At 35.1% G+C, this 15,880-nt stretch overlaps 1 protein-coding gene across 2 annotated transcripts in view; it reads left to right on the forward strand.

The window, feature by feature from the left end:
* Nucleotides 1-2,471: 2,471 nt before the first annotated feature.
* Nucleotides 2,472-15,880, forward strand: part of GABRA1 (gamma-aminobutyric acid type A receptor subunit alpha1) — a 54,454-nt gene continuing 41,045 nt past the window's right edge. The window contains exons 1-3 of one of the 2 annotated variants that reach the window (XM_036920196.2): nt 2,472-3,094; nt 5,373-5,461; nt 8,794-8,906. In XM_036920196.2, the coding sequence (XP_036776091.1) occupies nt 5,388-5,461; nt 8,794-8,906 (187 nt within the window). In that variant the 5' untranslated portion in view covers nt 2,472-3,094; nt 5,373-5,387. Of the gene's footprint in view, nt 3,095-3,127; nt 3,218-5,372; nt 5,462-8,793; nt 8,907-15,880 lie in introns of those variants that run through there. The other variant, XM_036920276.2, reaches the window with a different exon arrangement.

Genomic DNA, 15,880 nt, shown 5'->3' on the forward strand with positions numbered 1-15,880 from the left:
ATAAGCTTTGAAATCAGGAGATCTGGGTTTGCCTTCTAGCATGAACACACTCGCTGGGTGACCTTGTGCAAACCTCTCACTCTCTCTAACCCATAATTTATTGAATGATTTGTAAGACAGGGATATTAAGACCCTCTCTCACAGCCATGTTTTGAGAATTAAATTGAATTATTTATCCAAATTGATTAGCACATTACTTCAAACCAAGCAAACTTCAAGATATTGAGCATCATGGTTATTATTATTTCAATGACTTACTTCAAACCAGATGCACACACACTTTGAAGGGATTTATTCCCTTCACTGAAAGAAAAACTAGAATGTCAACAATTATCTAAAAGGTTCAGTGTAATAAGACATTTCCTTGCTATTAATTTCTTATATTTAATTCCCTTGTCGTTATGTGTATATGTAATAACACCTTAGATGGGAAATAATAAAAACGTTCGTAATCTAGAGTTACAATCACTGTTTTTGGAATAAATTATTTTAAACACCCATAATTTATTTATCAAAAATATACATGTCCACAAATAAATTACATATATATAATCTAGCAAAAAGTACCTTGTGAGTATTGTGGTATTTTAAGTAGAGAATCATAATGTGGACATTTCCTTATGTGTGCTATAATTTTAAGATAAACCAAATAATTATTTATAGAACTTTGTTTAAAAATGTGTGGAAATGCTGTATAACTATGTCCTGTTGGATAGTCACATAACACATTTAGACTGAAGCAAGAAGTGATTGACATTGTTCTCAGAGATTACTGTTCAAATGATAAAGGTTTAGTTACTGCTTGGAAAAACCACTATCAGGATGCTTTGGTTGTATGTCATTCATTGTAGATTTATAAAGATTTTCTCCATTTGTAGAGGAGAGTAAAAGGAGCTCTGACACGTTGACCAGGAGGAAAAAAAAGAGTAAAAGATCATAGTTTTAGGACTATTAGTCTTTGTTGAATCAAAACAAAACTATGGAATTGCATTATATATTGTTATGTAATAAAATAATGTTACTAATGGTTAACCCAAAGTTTCAAAACCTTACTAAACTTAGTTTTATTCTCAGAATTGCTCAATAAATAAGTGAATTGATGAATAAGAAAATAAATAAGAATTGCGTAATGTCACAAAGAGGAGCTATGATGTTTCTTAAGTGGATATCTTTAAGAATACACTGACATTTGTTATGTCTGAATAGAACAGGCAACTACCACCAGGAAACAGGGGTACCATAAGATCTTCAAATCTCTCTTCCTTGAAGATTTATTTCTAAAATCATTTCCCACTAACACTTCCCTTTCAAAACTAAGAAGTTAACCAAACCCAACTCTGAATGTGGTCTTCAATTTTATATTCCTTATCATTTCTAGCACCTGTCTTAAATTTTAATCATGTAAGTTGATTGTATTGCAGCACAAGGTCGCAGAAATCTTGCAGATGCAAACCCATGAGTGGTATGGACTGGCCATTTAGGTTTTTTTTCCTTCCCTTGGCCAAGCTCCGCCCCTATCCCAACCGTGTCCTCTGCTACAAGTCCCTGGAGAAAATGGCTAGGGAGCTCGCTAAAGTTCTGTTCTCACTTACCAGAAGCATTACATGGAAGCATCCTGTCTTTTCAGCACCTCCTACCCAGTCTGAGAGAAAGTGCTGAACGGACAGCTCCCATGGCTTCAGGTCATTTCAGTAAGCGCTCCCAGGAAGGCAGCACCCATCCCCGTTCTCTCTGCCCTGAACACCCATTCACAAAATCCGAGAAGAAAACTACAGTCCCTGATTCCTTGGAAATTAGTTAGACTGACGTCGAAACACACCCTCCTTCCCTAAGTGTATATTCGTGGGTAGAGAGCCACCAGGAAAGGTAACGAAAGGGCAAAGAAAAAAAGTAGAAGAGGGTTATGTCTTTACTTCTAAGAATATTTTTGTTAATTTCTCCTTGTCTCCCATTTTCTTAATCCTGAGAATGAGGGAGTTCGGGGCAAAGGAATGATTCCGGAAATGGAGATATGACCCTCAAACCTAGAAATGATCTGGGTGATTTATTTAAAGTTAAATACTTCTCGTCCTGGGAACCCAGAGCAATTCATATTCAAAGGAGCCTGTGTTTTCTCCATTACAACATAAACAGTTACCTCCAAAGATTAAAATCCCGGTGCTGGAGCCCGTTCTTGCTGTCCTCTAAGCTACCGCCTAAGGTGGGGTGGAAAGCGCTCACAACCTGTGAAGTTGCGGAGGATTCTCTAAACCGGGGGCCGAGTCCCTACTGGCCAGAACTCTTCCCTGCCATCCTTCACCATTCGTGACTCTGCAAGACACAGGGACTCAGACGTGTTTGTGTGGGAGTGCGTGCGAGCGAGACAGGCGAGAGGAGAGTGCGCTCTCCACACGTGTAACCCTGCATCTTTCACAGCTTGTATTCATTCATTATGCATTCAGTGGTTAAATGTTTGATCAAAGGTGGAATAGTTATACCGATCAGTTGTATTTTTAATAGGCAACCTTAAAATAAGAGTGATCATAAATTGAAAGTGTAGAAGATTCTGAGTATAGCCTGCGTTTCTAACCCTTTCTACCCTTCCCCCATTTAACTCCCCCCCGCCAAAAAAAAGGAAAGCTTGCAGCAGATTGTGGAAGGATTTGAGTCTGCAGCTAGAGAGAAGGGGATTAGGGCCAGAGCGGTGCAAGTTAAATTGTGCTGCATATAAAAAATGGGCGGATTGGTCTCGAGATCCAGAGGCTGGTACCACCTTCCTTTCTAAAATAAAATCTCTCTGGCATGAAGTCACCGCCTATTTCACATCCGGTTTGCCCTGGGACGTATTACTACTGTCTTGGTAAAGAGAAATCTTTTGTTGTATAGCTGCAGATTGGATATTGGGAAGCAAATTTGGGTGTGAAATCTTCAGCGAAGGAGCACGCAGAGTCCATGATGGCTCAGACCGAGTGAGTGCGAGGCAGCGCGAGGACGCCCCTCCGCTCTCGGCGCGCCGGACTCGCGGACGACTCGCGCCGGCTCCAGGCTCTCCACGATTTTCTCTCGCAGACTTTTCCCGGGTCTTGAGCGATCCTGTGCCCAGAGGGGGCCCGAGGTAAGTGCGGCTTCGGACCGCAACACATTAGGCTTTGAACGTGGCTTTTCCTAGCTGGAGAGACAAAAATGCTGAACAAAAAGGAGAAAGAGGGAACAGGACAAGAGCCTGATCCCGTAGCAGGTACAACGAATGTTTTTCTTTCAGGGTGAAAACCGCAACCGTAGAGGAACATTATTTATTTTTTTTTGGCCTCTCTTTTTTCTTTCCCCCTTTCTTAAGCAGAATAGCATTTATTTCGTGGGGTGGATGGTGACATGGTGTGGTCTTTTTTTTTTTTTTTTTTTGCAAGAAGGAGCTGGGATGAGGTGGGGAGGGGCATTGGGGGCATCCTCTAAAGTTAAGATGCTGGGACAGCAAACCTGTCTCAGTGTTCCATCTAGGGAAGGCACTCTAATTCTGGCTGCAGAAATGCCTCTTCTCAGTGCACACTGCTGAAATGCCCTCTGGTGTAGGGGTCTCTCCCACTCTGAACATGAAAAACTCAACTTACTTGATATGGGTGGCATGGGATGTGGGTGTTTGGTGGGGGGATGTTGAAGATGGAAAGGGGTAAGGAGGTGGCTTAGCATTTCTTGTGAAGTAGTATGTTTGTATATGCAAGAAACTTTCTTCCTCAACAACTCAAGTGCCATGATAGATTTGTTTTTCTCTTTTGGAAATGTCAGAGGAGGACAAAAAGCTATGGTACCTTGCCTTAGGGGTTTTGTTTTGTTTCATTTACCCCTTCAGGAATTACCCCCCTCTTTTTATAAAGACCAACAAAATTCCTTCATAACAGATGTTGAAGATTAATAATAGGGTGAGTTATAATTGTACAGTTTAGATGCAATATTTTAACATGATATTTATCTAATATGTATCCAATATCATCCAACATTTATTATCCTATTCAACTTGTCTATGTCAAAAACAGTCATTAAATTAAGTAAAAAGTATGAAGTTCTGAGTTCCTATCTCTAGATATAGACCATTTCACTCTAAACACATTAATTATGTTTCATTGCTTACATGCCTGTTTGTAATGGTTTTACTGATATAAATGATTCCCGAGAGAGTGGAAAGAATTGGTGTAGATGTATTTAAAGGCATACCACATTAAACTATAGAGTATTTAAGAGTATTTAATGAAAAATATGCTTTAAAAGACTAGCAATCCATTAATCACTGACCCTACTAAGGAGTATAGATTCAAGGAAGTACTAACAAACACCTGAACATCTCTCATATTATGACTGCAATTCATTATATCACATTTAAAAAAGTGGTACCATATCTGCTCCTTAACCAGGTAGTGCATTAATTTTTAAAAATCGACTCCACAACATGACAGTTTTTAAAAATTTCCTAAGCTTTCCATACTTCTGCATTCCTCCAGCATCCCACTACCTAGTCTAAATTCAACAATCAGATGGTGATTGATTGCACTTTATCTAAGAGGAGGGAAAAGATTCCCTTATTCATGCAAAGCAAAGCACTTCAGCTTCCAACTGTTTAAGAGGCAACATTTTCTAGCAGCAACCTGGTAGAATTTGAGAGGGCTTAAAAGATATATGTGGGCAGGTTTGTGTGCATTTGTGTGGTGCGGTTTGTATGTGTGAGAGAGATGAGCACATGGTTTGACTATAAAGTGTGTCCTTTAGCCTCCCAGAAGCATTAGTGAGCATATTTAACAAGGCAATCACAGACAGAGAATATAAGCACGACTTTGGCATTCAACAGTGTGTTCCTTTTTTTTTTTTAATATCAATACAGTTGCTTCTGAATCAAGGTACATCCAGAATTCAAAGATGAATTCAGTCATCAAAGCATATTAACCTATCCCATTTCAGCCCCTAAACATCTCCCTTTTACAGACACCAGTTTAAAGATGTTAATGCACAGTTCGATTGTGGGAACTCAAATCAGAAAGGTCAAAATTTTCAGATGATAAACAACAAGAAAAGAGTAATTGAAACTATACTGGAAATATAAAACCTAGAGGAAAAAAAAACAACTCACAGCTTTTATGTTGAGCAATATTGTTACCTGAAAGCATTTTAACTTGTATTCCTTTACAGGAGAATTTAAGACACTGGTAGATTTCTGAATGGAAAAATGGAAGGGAAAGTGGAGAATGGATGGTCCAGGTTTCCACTGCTTCCAATGAGGTGTCATATCCCAGTGAGGTCATTTCCTGACTTCAAAACGTTCATCTGAACTGCCTCAGTCAGCCCTAGTGGTTATAACCTGATGTTTCTTGCAAGAGACATTGATCTCTACTTGTTCTACTTTTCAGCTGCACAAGCCCGCGATGAAGAAAAGTCCGGGTCTCTCTGACTATCTTTGGGCCTGGACCCTCCTTCTGAGCACATTGACTGGAAGAAGGTGGGGACACTATTTTAAAACTGCATGAGAATTTCTGTAACTTTTCATTTATTCTTTCAGGGGGAAGATAATTGTCCTTGGATGAGTTCATGACTAAGGGAATTCAAAAACTTAACTGCAATAAAATTCCAGCTAAGAATAAAGAAGAGCAGTATGAGAAAATAATCATCTTATTTGCATGTCAGTTAGAATACACTTAACACGCTATTGTTAAGAAATGCATTAATTCAACTATTTAATCTTAAATTGAACTTTTCACTGTTCAGTTGTAACTGAACAGAACATGTGGTTTCCTAATTCATAGAAAAAGTTACCCCAATTGATCTTGTACTGTGTGAGTTGATTTTCTAACAAGAAAATTTCTAGCCAACTGTAAAGATCATAAAGTATCCTGTAACTATATGAAAGTAGAAAGTTTAAAATAGTATCTGTAATTTGAAAGTCGTAAGTCTCTAAAAATGCATGTGTATACTATGTTTTGAAACCATTATTTCTATAACAAATAGAGGTAGAATACACCAAACAGATATTTGAGATATTAGATAAAATTGAACATCTCTTTAAGTGCAAATACCTTAGAGACAAGTTATAAGAAAAATTTAATAATATGGTTAACTACACTTACAGTAGTTGCTAATGATTCAATCAGTCATATAAACATATTAAAGTAGCAGCAATATAAATGACCAAATATTTCTGATTCATCTTTATTTGCTTTTATATTTTTTGCATAGCCTACTCCTCTGGCCCATAAGCCTTAGATATATTATAAAAACCTAAGATTCTTCAAAATGAAATGGAAAAGGAACCCTTGTGAGTTAAGGCAGAGAGATGGAATAGTCTGGAAAGATATGAATTTAGGATTTTTTTGAAATTGAGAAGTTGTCTGTTTTTGTTTTTTGCTCTTGTATGTGATAAATAATAACTGCCAGAAGAACAAGAAATGCATTATTGCCAGATACTCTTAATTCAAGGAGTTCTTCACTGCTTTAGAAAAATTATATGAAGTGTTACTATTGTAATGACCTGTAGATGGAGATAGTGCACAGTGTTTTGTTATATAGTGGTTCATATGGAATCAGGTACTGTAACTGACATTTCTCTTCAAATTATATATGCAGTTTAGGAAACATTACTTTGGTTTGAGTATTTAATAGCAGTAAATAATCTTGATCTTGATCTTAGAGTTATTTTCTGACAATTACAATTGGAAATAAGAAATTAGAAGTAAAGAAGAATAACCTGATTAGAAAATCACATAAAAGAAAGATTACCATTCCAGTAGGGACAGCAGAACTGGTTTTCTGGGAAAAAGGGAAAAATCTATTTTGGCATTTCTTTTCCAATGCAAACAATTGGTGAAAACAACATTTATAAGATAAAACCAAGGGAAAAAAGAATTTCCTGAATTTAACGTTAGCTGTAAAAACAGGGGGAAAGCAGGTAAAGGTGATAGTCAGCTCCATATTCTGGAATCAGGTTAACAGTCTCATTGCATTATATCATGTCACCTCGTCTCATCTTTTCCCCCTTCTTATTTTATTGCTTTCTTCCTTAGACTCTTTGATCAGGCCCTCCTCACAAATTAAGGTGTGCTAGCATTTCTTTTCCACCTTCATCAAGATGACCTTCCAATATCCTTGAAAGATACATGCTTAGTTAGCAGTTGGTTTTGAGACAAGTTCTTATAAATAATTGTATTCAGAAAACTGTTCTAGCTTTACTGCTGTCATCTGTTAATGGGACATCCTGGAGACTAGAGCTTATTCAAAATTTGATTTAAAAAACTAATAAGATGTTTAGTTTTGCCAAAGGAGAGTAAATCCTCCATCTGCATGTTATTAAGGTTGAATAAAGAAAAATGAAATATTATTTGGTAGAGGTGCATTTCATATATTTAATATTACAAATAGCTTTTAGTTATAATAGTGTTGTTAAAATTTTATTAGAAAAATGGCCATGGAATTTTGCTGACATAAAATTAATAAACAATAGTTTATTTTTGAAATACTTTCATTATACTTCTTGCTCCCGTCAAATAAATGAATGTTGTTTTCAAATGTTACTATTTTTCTCAGATTGATCAGTAACATAAACACACAATAGTGAAGCCAAAAACATATTAAATAGAAAGTACAAAAGTGATATTTTTGTGATAGTTTTTTAGTTTACACTCTATATTCATTCTTTTTTTACTCAAGATCAGAGCTATTATTATATATCAGTAAGTGTGATCCATTCTAAGATGGAAAGTTCTTCTCTGAAATTATTTTGGAGGTGTTATCCTAATCATTACATAAAACATAATTCAAGGAACATAGATAATAATGTGATTGATGTAAGAAATAACACAATATTTGAACTGCAGTTGCTGTGTGTTTAAAACTCAAAACTAGTAATGGTATGGGGCAAAAACTATACCTTCAACTAGAAAAATTAAAATAAAAACAATTAATATAGAAAAATGGAAATAAAGTTTTAGACTGAAGGTTGAGGAAAACTGGGTTCTGGTTCAAGATCTCACAAATAGTTCTGTTTTCTTATGCAAAACATTAATCCTACACTATAGTTTAGTAAACCATATATTAAGAATATTAGACCTTATCGTTTTCAAGGTATCTTTTACTTCTAAGACCAGAAATGGCAATAACTCAATTATTAGAGGTTTGAACGACAAATTATAAAAATTGATTCATAAACTTTAAGGAGGATGGAAATTGCACACTGATGTAAAAATCTTGTTATCCTAAAAATAAGTTTTGTCTTATTCTCATCAAAATGTCCCAAAAGGGGATATAAAAAAAACAAAATGTGCACACACACACACACACACACACACACATGTATTTAAGAACTGGATGAAGGATAGGATGTTGGTAAGTGATATCTTAGAATTATGCTTCATGTTAAATGAAAATATAACTATTAATTATTTTGGTGATCATACAAACATATACTTTTTTTCGGGGAGGGAAATTTTCCCAAATTTTTTTTCCTGGCATGCATTTATATTCTTGCTTGCCCAGACAAAACATCTATTATAGCATTGTATACGTGCTGAGAATCATACATGTAAAGAGACAATTCATTTCCTGTAATTTTCTTTCCATAGTCATAAATATTATAAAGAGTTTATAATCTATAAGAAAAAATAGGAGAAAATGGTGAGAATTTAAAAATGACAGTGAAAAAAATTTTACCAGGAGGAATTTTCAAATCAAGATTCTATAAAAAGGAAGGAAGGTAGAAAAATCTAGGGAAGGCTTTACTTGTAAAAATGTTTAAGTAGAAATGTACAATTTAGATATTGCTTCCTTTTATCCTTTCTTCAGCTATGGACAACCCTCACTACAAGATGAACTTAAAGACAATACCACCGTCTTCACCAGGATTTTGGATCGACTCCTAGACGGTTATGACAATCGCCTGAGACCAGGATTGGGAGGTAGGTTGCACTATTATGTTTTTATTTCAGAGAACAATATTAAACCTTTACCATTAAAGCCTTGCTTTCTCTCTGAATGGTAAAGTAACCCAATGGCAGCATGTAGTGTAATGACTAATCCTATATTTAATAGGCTGCTCAGTTTAATTTATCATGATAGTTTGATGCATGTACGTATATGCAGTAAAAGGCATATACAAACTTCCCATAATGACATAAAAGAAATGCTACATTTACTTAACAATCATAATTATATCTGAATAATGATTTGGTTATACAGGGTAATAGTCTCCCTTCCATCCCAAAGACTGAATCTATTGCTCTAAACATTTATTTTGGAATATTACATATTGATCCACTATTTTTCATTAGATTACCACCACCTTTAGAATAAAAGGTGAATAAGATAGATGGTAGTGTTTTTGAACCATGCATTTGAACTTAAACCCTAATTTTCTGTAATAAAAATTCGTGTTTTTGTATAACAATTAGTTGCTTGTACTTATCAATTTCTACTTAGGAAGCAGGTAGCACTTAATGATATATTTATAACAATAAGTAAATAGTAAAAAGTAAAATAGACATTACACACTTATTTGAATAGCCCTTGAATAAGATAATCAACCCATCTTATTCAAACAAATGACTAATGAAGCCAAAACAAAATATTGGTCTCTGAGTAAACAAGTGAAGCAAGGAAATAAATTAGTGTTAAAAAGTCACACAGGAAACCAAGATTAGTATCTGTGATTACAGCTATAATGTAGGCTGCACCTTCTCTGAAGCATTTGTAGAGACTTTTAATAGCAATACTTAAATTAAAATTAAATGGCAGCATTAATAAAGTCTTATCTTCATTTAGACTACAAAGATAAACAAACAATAAGAAGTTTAAGAATTCAACTTTTGATATTAAAACTGAATGGCAAAATGGATTTGGAGTCATTTCACAGAGAAGACAAATAGTGATTCTATAGCAACTTATGTTGATGGACAATGACTGTAATGGTGTATGTGGGGGGGGACTTGATGATGGGGGGAGTCTAGTAAACAAAATATTGCTCATGTAATTGTTGATTAATAATACCAAAAAAATACTTTTGGTAGTGTAATCAAATAGATGTAGATCATGGGTCTCTTCCGAGGCTGCCAAATGCGATTAGTGTCTCAGAGGTTTTTAATTGAAATGGATATAATATGCTATATGAATAGAGAATTCAAGGACTTGGGAAAATTAGAAAGAATGGGTGTGCTTTAATCTTTGCTAAAGATAATTTTTCTGATGTTTATGATTCCTGGAAACAATGATTCTGAGGATATTATAGACATTAAAACAAATTAAAAAATAGCTCAATTATTTACTCCATGTCTGTTTTATATAGCATCCTGAAATATCAGCAGCAATTAAATCTGATGGATTTGAGATTTATGAAAAAGCTGTAATACTAACTTAATTTTTGTTTTGTTGGAGTGCATTTTTTAGCCATGAGGGTTATAATGGCATTTGTTTATTACATATAACATTTTTAAGTACGTTTTTATAATATCTCTCCATCTTTAGGAAACAGTATCTTTAACTATTAAATATGGTTTTTAAGTATTTTTAAAAATGATAAGCTACAGAGTTAGAGAAAAATACTAGCACCATGATTTCTGGGTGCTACAAGTTGTCCAATATAAATTTCTCTGCAGAATTATTTAATTTCACTTCTTTATCATAGATTTCTGGCAAGTTCAGTGTGACATGCATTCCAATAGACCTCCATTACAAAAATGGACTCTTTTTTCCCCACATGACCCATTTACTTTCAGATGTAAAGACTATAAATAGGAAATACTTGAAAGATTGTCATTAGCTTGTAAGGGGGTAAACGTTTCCTCTTAGTAGGTTTATGATCACAGCTGAGAAAATCTTTTCCAAGAGAAAGGGGCCCACTCTCTTCTTTGTTATGACAAGAGTCTGGTTTTTATAAAAATAACAACATTGTGCAAAAGGCAAGAATATTTTGTTCTGAATGTCCTCAGAAAATAGAGATATGTGATAAACTTCAACTTGAGACTAATGTTAAGAAACTCTTGTCTGCGTAAATTCATCATGACCTGTTTTTCAGAAATACACACTTCATCAGAAGGTATAGCATTACTCTTCTTGATATACACCCTGGGTCCAATAATGAAGAAACAAATATTATCACTTGGTTCATCCAGATGATAGAAATCAGTACGTGGATATTGTAACACTCTTTAAAAAGGCTGCCTATTCAGGGCCAAGAGCAATACTGAGAAAATGAAATTAAAAGGGTAACATAAAGAAAGAGAGCCTGGAAGGGCTTTTTTTTTTCTCCTTGAGATAAAAGATATAAAAAGGAATAGAATGTATAGAATTCAAATGGTTTAATACACTCTATTCAGAAATGCGAAGAGAAAAACAAGTTGGTTATGTTCATATCTTAAGTACAGTTAATGAAGAAACCTTTAAATAGATCTAAATAGAAGTAATCAATAGCCAGAAAATACAAGCCAAAATTGTCAGTAATCATGGAATTCATTCGCATTTAAAATCTCTTTCTTTGAGGGCAAGGTGTGGAGGATGAGGTGTGCCTTTCCTTGCAGCCAGCAGGTGAAGAATGTATTTGAGAGTCTCTTGCCTAAAGTGTGGACCGTATGAAAGAATAAAATAGTTGGGGGAGGGAGAAAGTAAAAGCCAGACAAAATGGCAAGATGGGAAAGGAAAGATTAGAAAAGAAAGGTGAACAAAAGAGGGCACTGAAAATAAGGAGAGAGAATCCAAGAGAGGGATGGAGAAGCTGAAGGAGGGCAGCATAGGGAAGATGGCGAAGGAAGGGGTCTCTAGGCTCAGGCACTCCTTGTGTAACAAGATTTCTCTTTTTCATTTTAAATAATGACCAAACCTTCCTGAGAAGGTTCATTTTCCCAAGGTTTCTCTTTATTGGCTGTGATTATAATAAATTAAACGGGCCTGGGTTTTCTCCAACTTTCAAAAAACCAAATGTGGCTTCCCTGAACTGCACCCATATGAGTAAAATTTCAGCTGCCATCATATCTGCTCCCTCTGCCCTCTATGAGAGGGGCAAAACAACCCATAAATGTGGTTCCAACACTGAATTCTGAAGGAAGGTTTCAGGGTTTTAAGGGTAAGAAATGCCCTTCAAGTGCCATCTTTCCCTTCCCTTCGCCATATACAGGCTACCCTTTATTGATGAAATGACAAAACCCCAGGTGTGCCAGGCTGACGTTGTACAGTTTATTACCTGGGACACACGACCAGGTTGAGGGCTTAGCCTTCCTCCTATGCAATGGCTTATTCTCACACACAGAGCTTACAAAAGACCTGTTCTTGTATGAACAATTGGACTTCATTCTTTAGGAAACAGAATAGGGCCAAACCATTTTTAAATGGAACTCAAAGACAGTGCCAAAGGAATGAGATCTTGGTTGAAACTCATTTTAAAGGAATTGCAGAACTTTTTACCCTCTTCTTCCCTAGTAATGGTAATTATTCCTGGAAATGCTGGTGTAATTTCTAAGTTCTGCCTGAAGTTTTATATCTATAAATAATGTATAGGATTGTGGGTGCCTCTCAAAGATTTTATCATCAAACCATATAGATAAGGAAGGAGATGAATTTGTATTCATCCTGTGACACTCCCAGACGGATGAGAAAAGTAGAGAAGTAAACAGGTAGGTAGGAATGTAGGTAGAGAATGGACTTAATTTATCCCTACTATACCCTTAACTGATATTTAGATAAGATCTCCTTTTTTGCTATAAGTGGTAAAGATTTGGGATTTTGTTGTTAGATTTTACTAACTGATGATATCAGATGAGTATCTGTCACTGGAGTGTAACTGGGCTTTTCTCTCAAGGTATTTTAGCACTAACATATTTAACAATCTCTGCCTCAAAGCAAACGTTCTTGATTTTCCCAGTTTTGGATTTTTTTTATGCCTCTGTAAGACCTTTTAGATGTCTGTTAGCCTGATTATTGTACAAGATCTCAGCTTTAAGATAAAAGCATCTCCAGCTCATCAGGATAACTGGGCTGCACACGTGTGCACTGACGAAGTGGTATTGCTTGTGGTGCATTAGCTTGGGATCCTGGGTTATGTTTCTTTATGTCAAAATAAGTAAGAGTGGAAAACTAAGCATGCTTCAGGAAAAATAAAACAGCTTAACTTCTGAGAAATTTTGTGCACCTTTGTAAAGTTTAAGTGACTAGAGGAAGCAGTATAGTTTAATACTTTTTAAAATACAGCTTTGTTCTATCTTGAGATTATGAGATATCTGACATTCACGTGATCTTTTGCTATTATTTTTTGTATCCTCTGTGATGTTGAGATTGGAGGCAACCATTTTGTTCATATTAACTAAAGTTAAAATACACATTTTGTATTTATATTAAGTTGCCAGAATTTCAAAAATCTAGAGGACACATTTCTGTCACAGGTGGTAGTTTTCAATAAAATAAAAAGATTCTAAATTATTGACAATATCCAAAAAACATTTCAATAGATTTATTCAATATATTGTTGTTGTATTTACCAGATAATAGCTTTTAGTATTATCTTTTGAGATTCTACTCTGGAACGCTTCCTTTTGAATTTGCCATAGTTTTATCTGGTGCTTTTCATGCAAGGTGTGGAGCAGATGCTCCGATTTGGCATAATGCGATCCATTTCCACAGAAATACTATATCTAGACATTCCATAATTCAAAATTTTAGAAGAAAAGCAGTTACCAAAAACTCAAGATGAATTATTAGAATGAACAGAGAGCACCTTTTAGCCTTTACTGACTGAACTCTCCAGTCAACTCATGAAGCCAGCCTGTCTAATGAGTCCAACCTAGACACCCAATGGGATGTTGTAGCATATTTAGGAACGTTTGATGCCCATCTTTTCCTGTTGTATGTAAGTCATCTACCTGATCAGCGCCAAGAATTTCCTAAGACAAAATGTAGCCACTGAGACAATGCTTAAATTATAAAGGCCAAATTACCAGTAAATGGCTACCAGGGTTTTCTTGTACAGTAACTTTTGACCTTTTTATATAGTTTCCATTTCCTATCTTGATTCTAGAACCAATCTGGAATATTTTTTTAAAGGTTTTCTGTAGATTATTGTTTTTCTTTTCAGGTGGAATCTGAATTCTTTGTTTGAAAAATAACATTAGTAGTGTTTCAGAGATGAGAATCTCATTGTTAATAGTCATGAACTTGCCATTTTGGAAAACTTAAGAGAAAACAAAGTGCTGAGAAGAAGCCATATCCGTCCAAGATTGTTATGTTTTTATTCTCATATAACTAAAATGCTGCAATGGGAACAGGAAGTGTAATGCCTGAAAGCTACTGCAAATTTTGATGAAGACTTATATAGCCAAAAGAAGCCCGTTCCTCCAACACAGCAATTACACTCCTCCCTAAGGTCAGTCCTCTTCCAATAGAAACTGCCTACAATATAGAGGGAAGGCCAGAAATTCTCAGTAGAAATGAGATCGATCTCTGCCACGATAAAGTTTCTCTTTTTTCCTGGGAGATGCTTGTATTATGTGAATTCTTGGAATCTGAAAACAGAAGGATCAGTGATTAGTCAGACACCTTGAAATGGTTTCTTCCCTGTATCCGAGTTTAGTAGCTGAACAAAGCCAGAAGTAAGTAGCTGTAAATATCAATTGGTGCAAATTGCCAACTATTCTAAAGAACTAAGGGAATGAAACTGAAGTACAGGGAGCAAAATATTGCTCCAGACAGATTAGCAGGGACCTAAACATTGTCCAATCCAGGAGTATACATTGATTTTGTAGGGAGCCCAGGATATTTTCAATTTCCAATAAGGATCATTTCAAAGTAGGATTTAATATATACTTTATTATGAGGACTAATGTTAGTCCAGTTAATCTCCACATAGTGATGGCTTCTGTGAATTAGTAGGCACAAAGTAGCTTAAAGGAGGCAATAAACCTCCTCCATAAATTGTGAATCCACAGAACTGGTCATAGTGAATATTATACTTGAGTTTCTTAGTAGTCAGCATTTCTTATGAAAATATGGTGACTGCCATATTAATAAATTGTTATGATAGGGATTCTGAATAAAACACTACTATAATTCTTCACTGTTGATTCCCTCTTCCATTTTTTTATTGCACTCTTTCAATCCATTATTCATACAACATCAGCTATCTTCTTAAACTGCAAGTAACATTAGTTCACTTCATTACCCAAAGGATTCTCACTGCATTAGAATAAAGGTCACCTGCTTAGTGAAATACACAAAATTCTTTAGGTGTGGCTCCCCCTGTCTCTGGAGTATCATCTTGTACTGTGAACATTGGTATCACCAGGATCCAGATATACTGGACTTTCTGTGCCTTATATATAACATATTTATTCTCACCTCAGATTTTTTCTCTCCTCTCCTTTCTCTAGGAAAATCAGAGTGAAATACAAGTGTTTTGACTCTTAATCCAACATATTTACTCCTTACTATACTATGCTGCTTTTCTTATTACTGCCTCAAACACTAAATCACTAAATCATCTTTTTGAATTATCACTTCAGAACATGTTATTTCAATACATATCAGCAGGATATCAACATTGTAAGAAATCTCCAGTAAGAACAGGTCTGCTGTCTAGTAGTTATAGAATATATCATACAGAGTGTGTATGTAAGTATATGCATATGTATGGTGTGTATATATATATATATATATATAAAGCATATCTTTGAAGGATGTGCTTGTTTAAAGATTGATTTTAATTGGTTTATTTATCATGAAAAATTTAACTTATGTTAATGTACTATTTTAAAATAACTCAATCACTTTAATAATAACAGTCATCATAATCTCATTTTATATAACTCTAGTCCATGTTTATTCCTTGAAAATTTGAGCATGTGTATGTACATTTACACTAATTTTAAAGAATTTTGATTTCTTTTACATTGGACAA

Source organism: Manis pentadactyla, chromosome 2, assembly GCF_030020395.1.
Source record: "Manis pentadactyla isolate mManPen7 chromosome 2, mManPen7.hap1, whole genome shotgun sequence".
In the NCBI taxonomy this organism is placed as follows: domain Eukaryota; kingdom Metazoa; phylum Chordata; class Mammalia; order Pholidota; family Manidae; genus Manis; species Manis pentadactyla.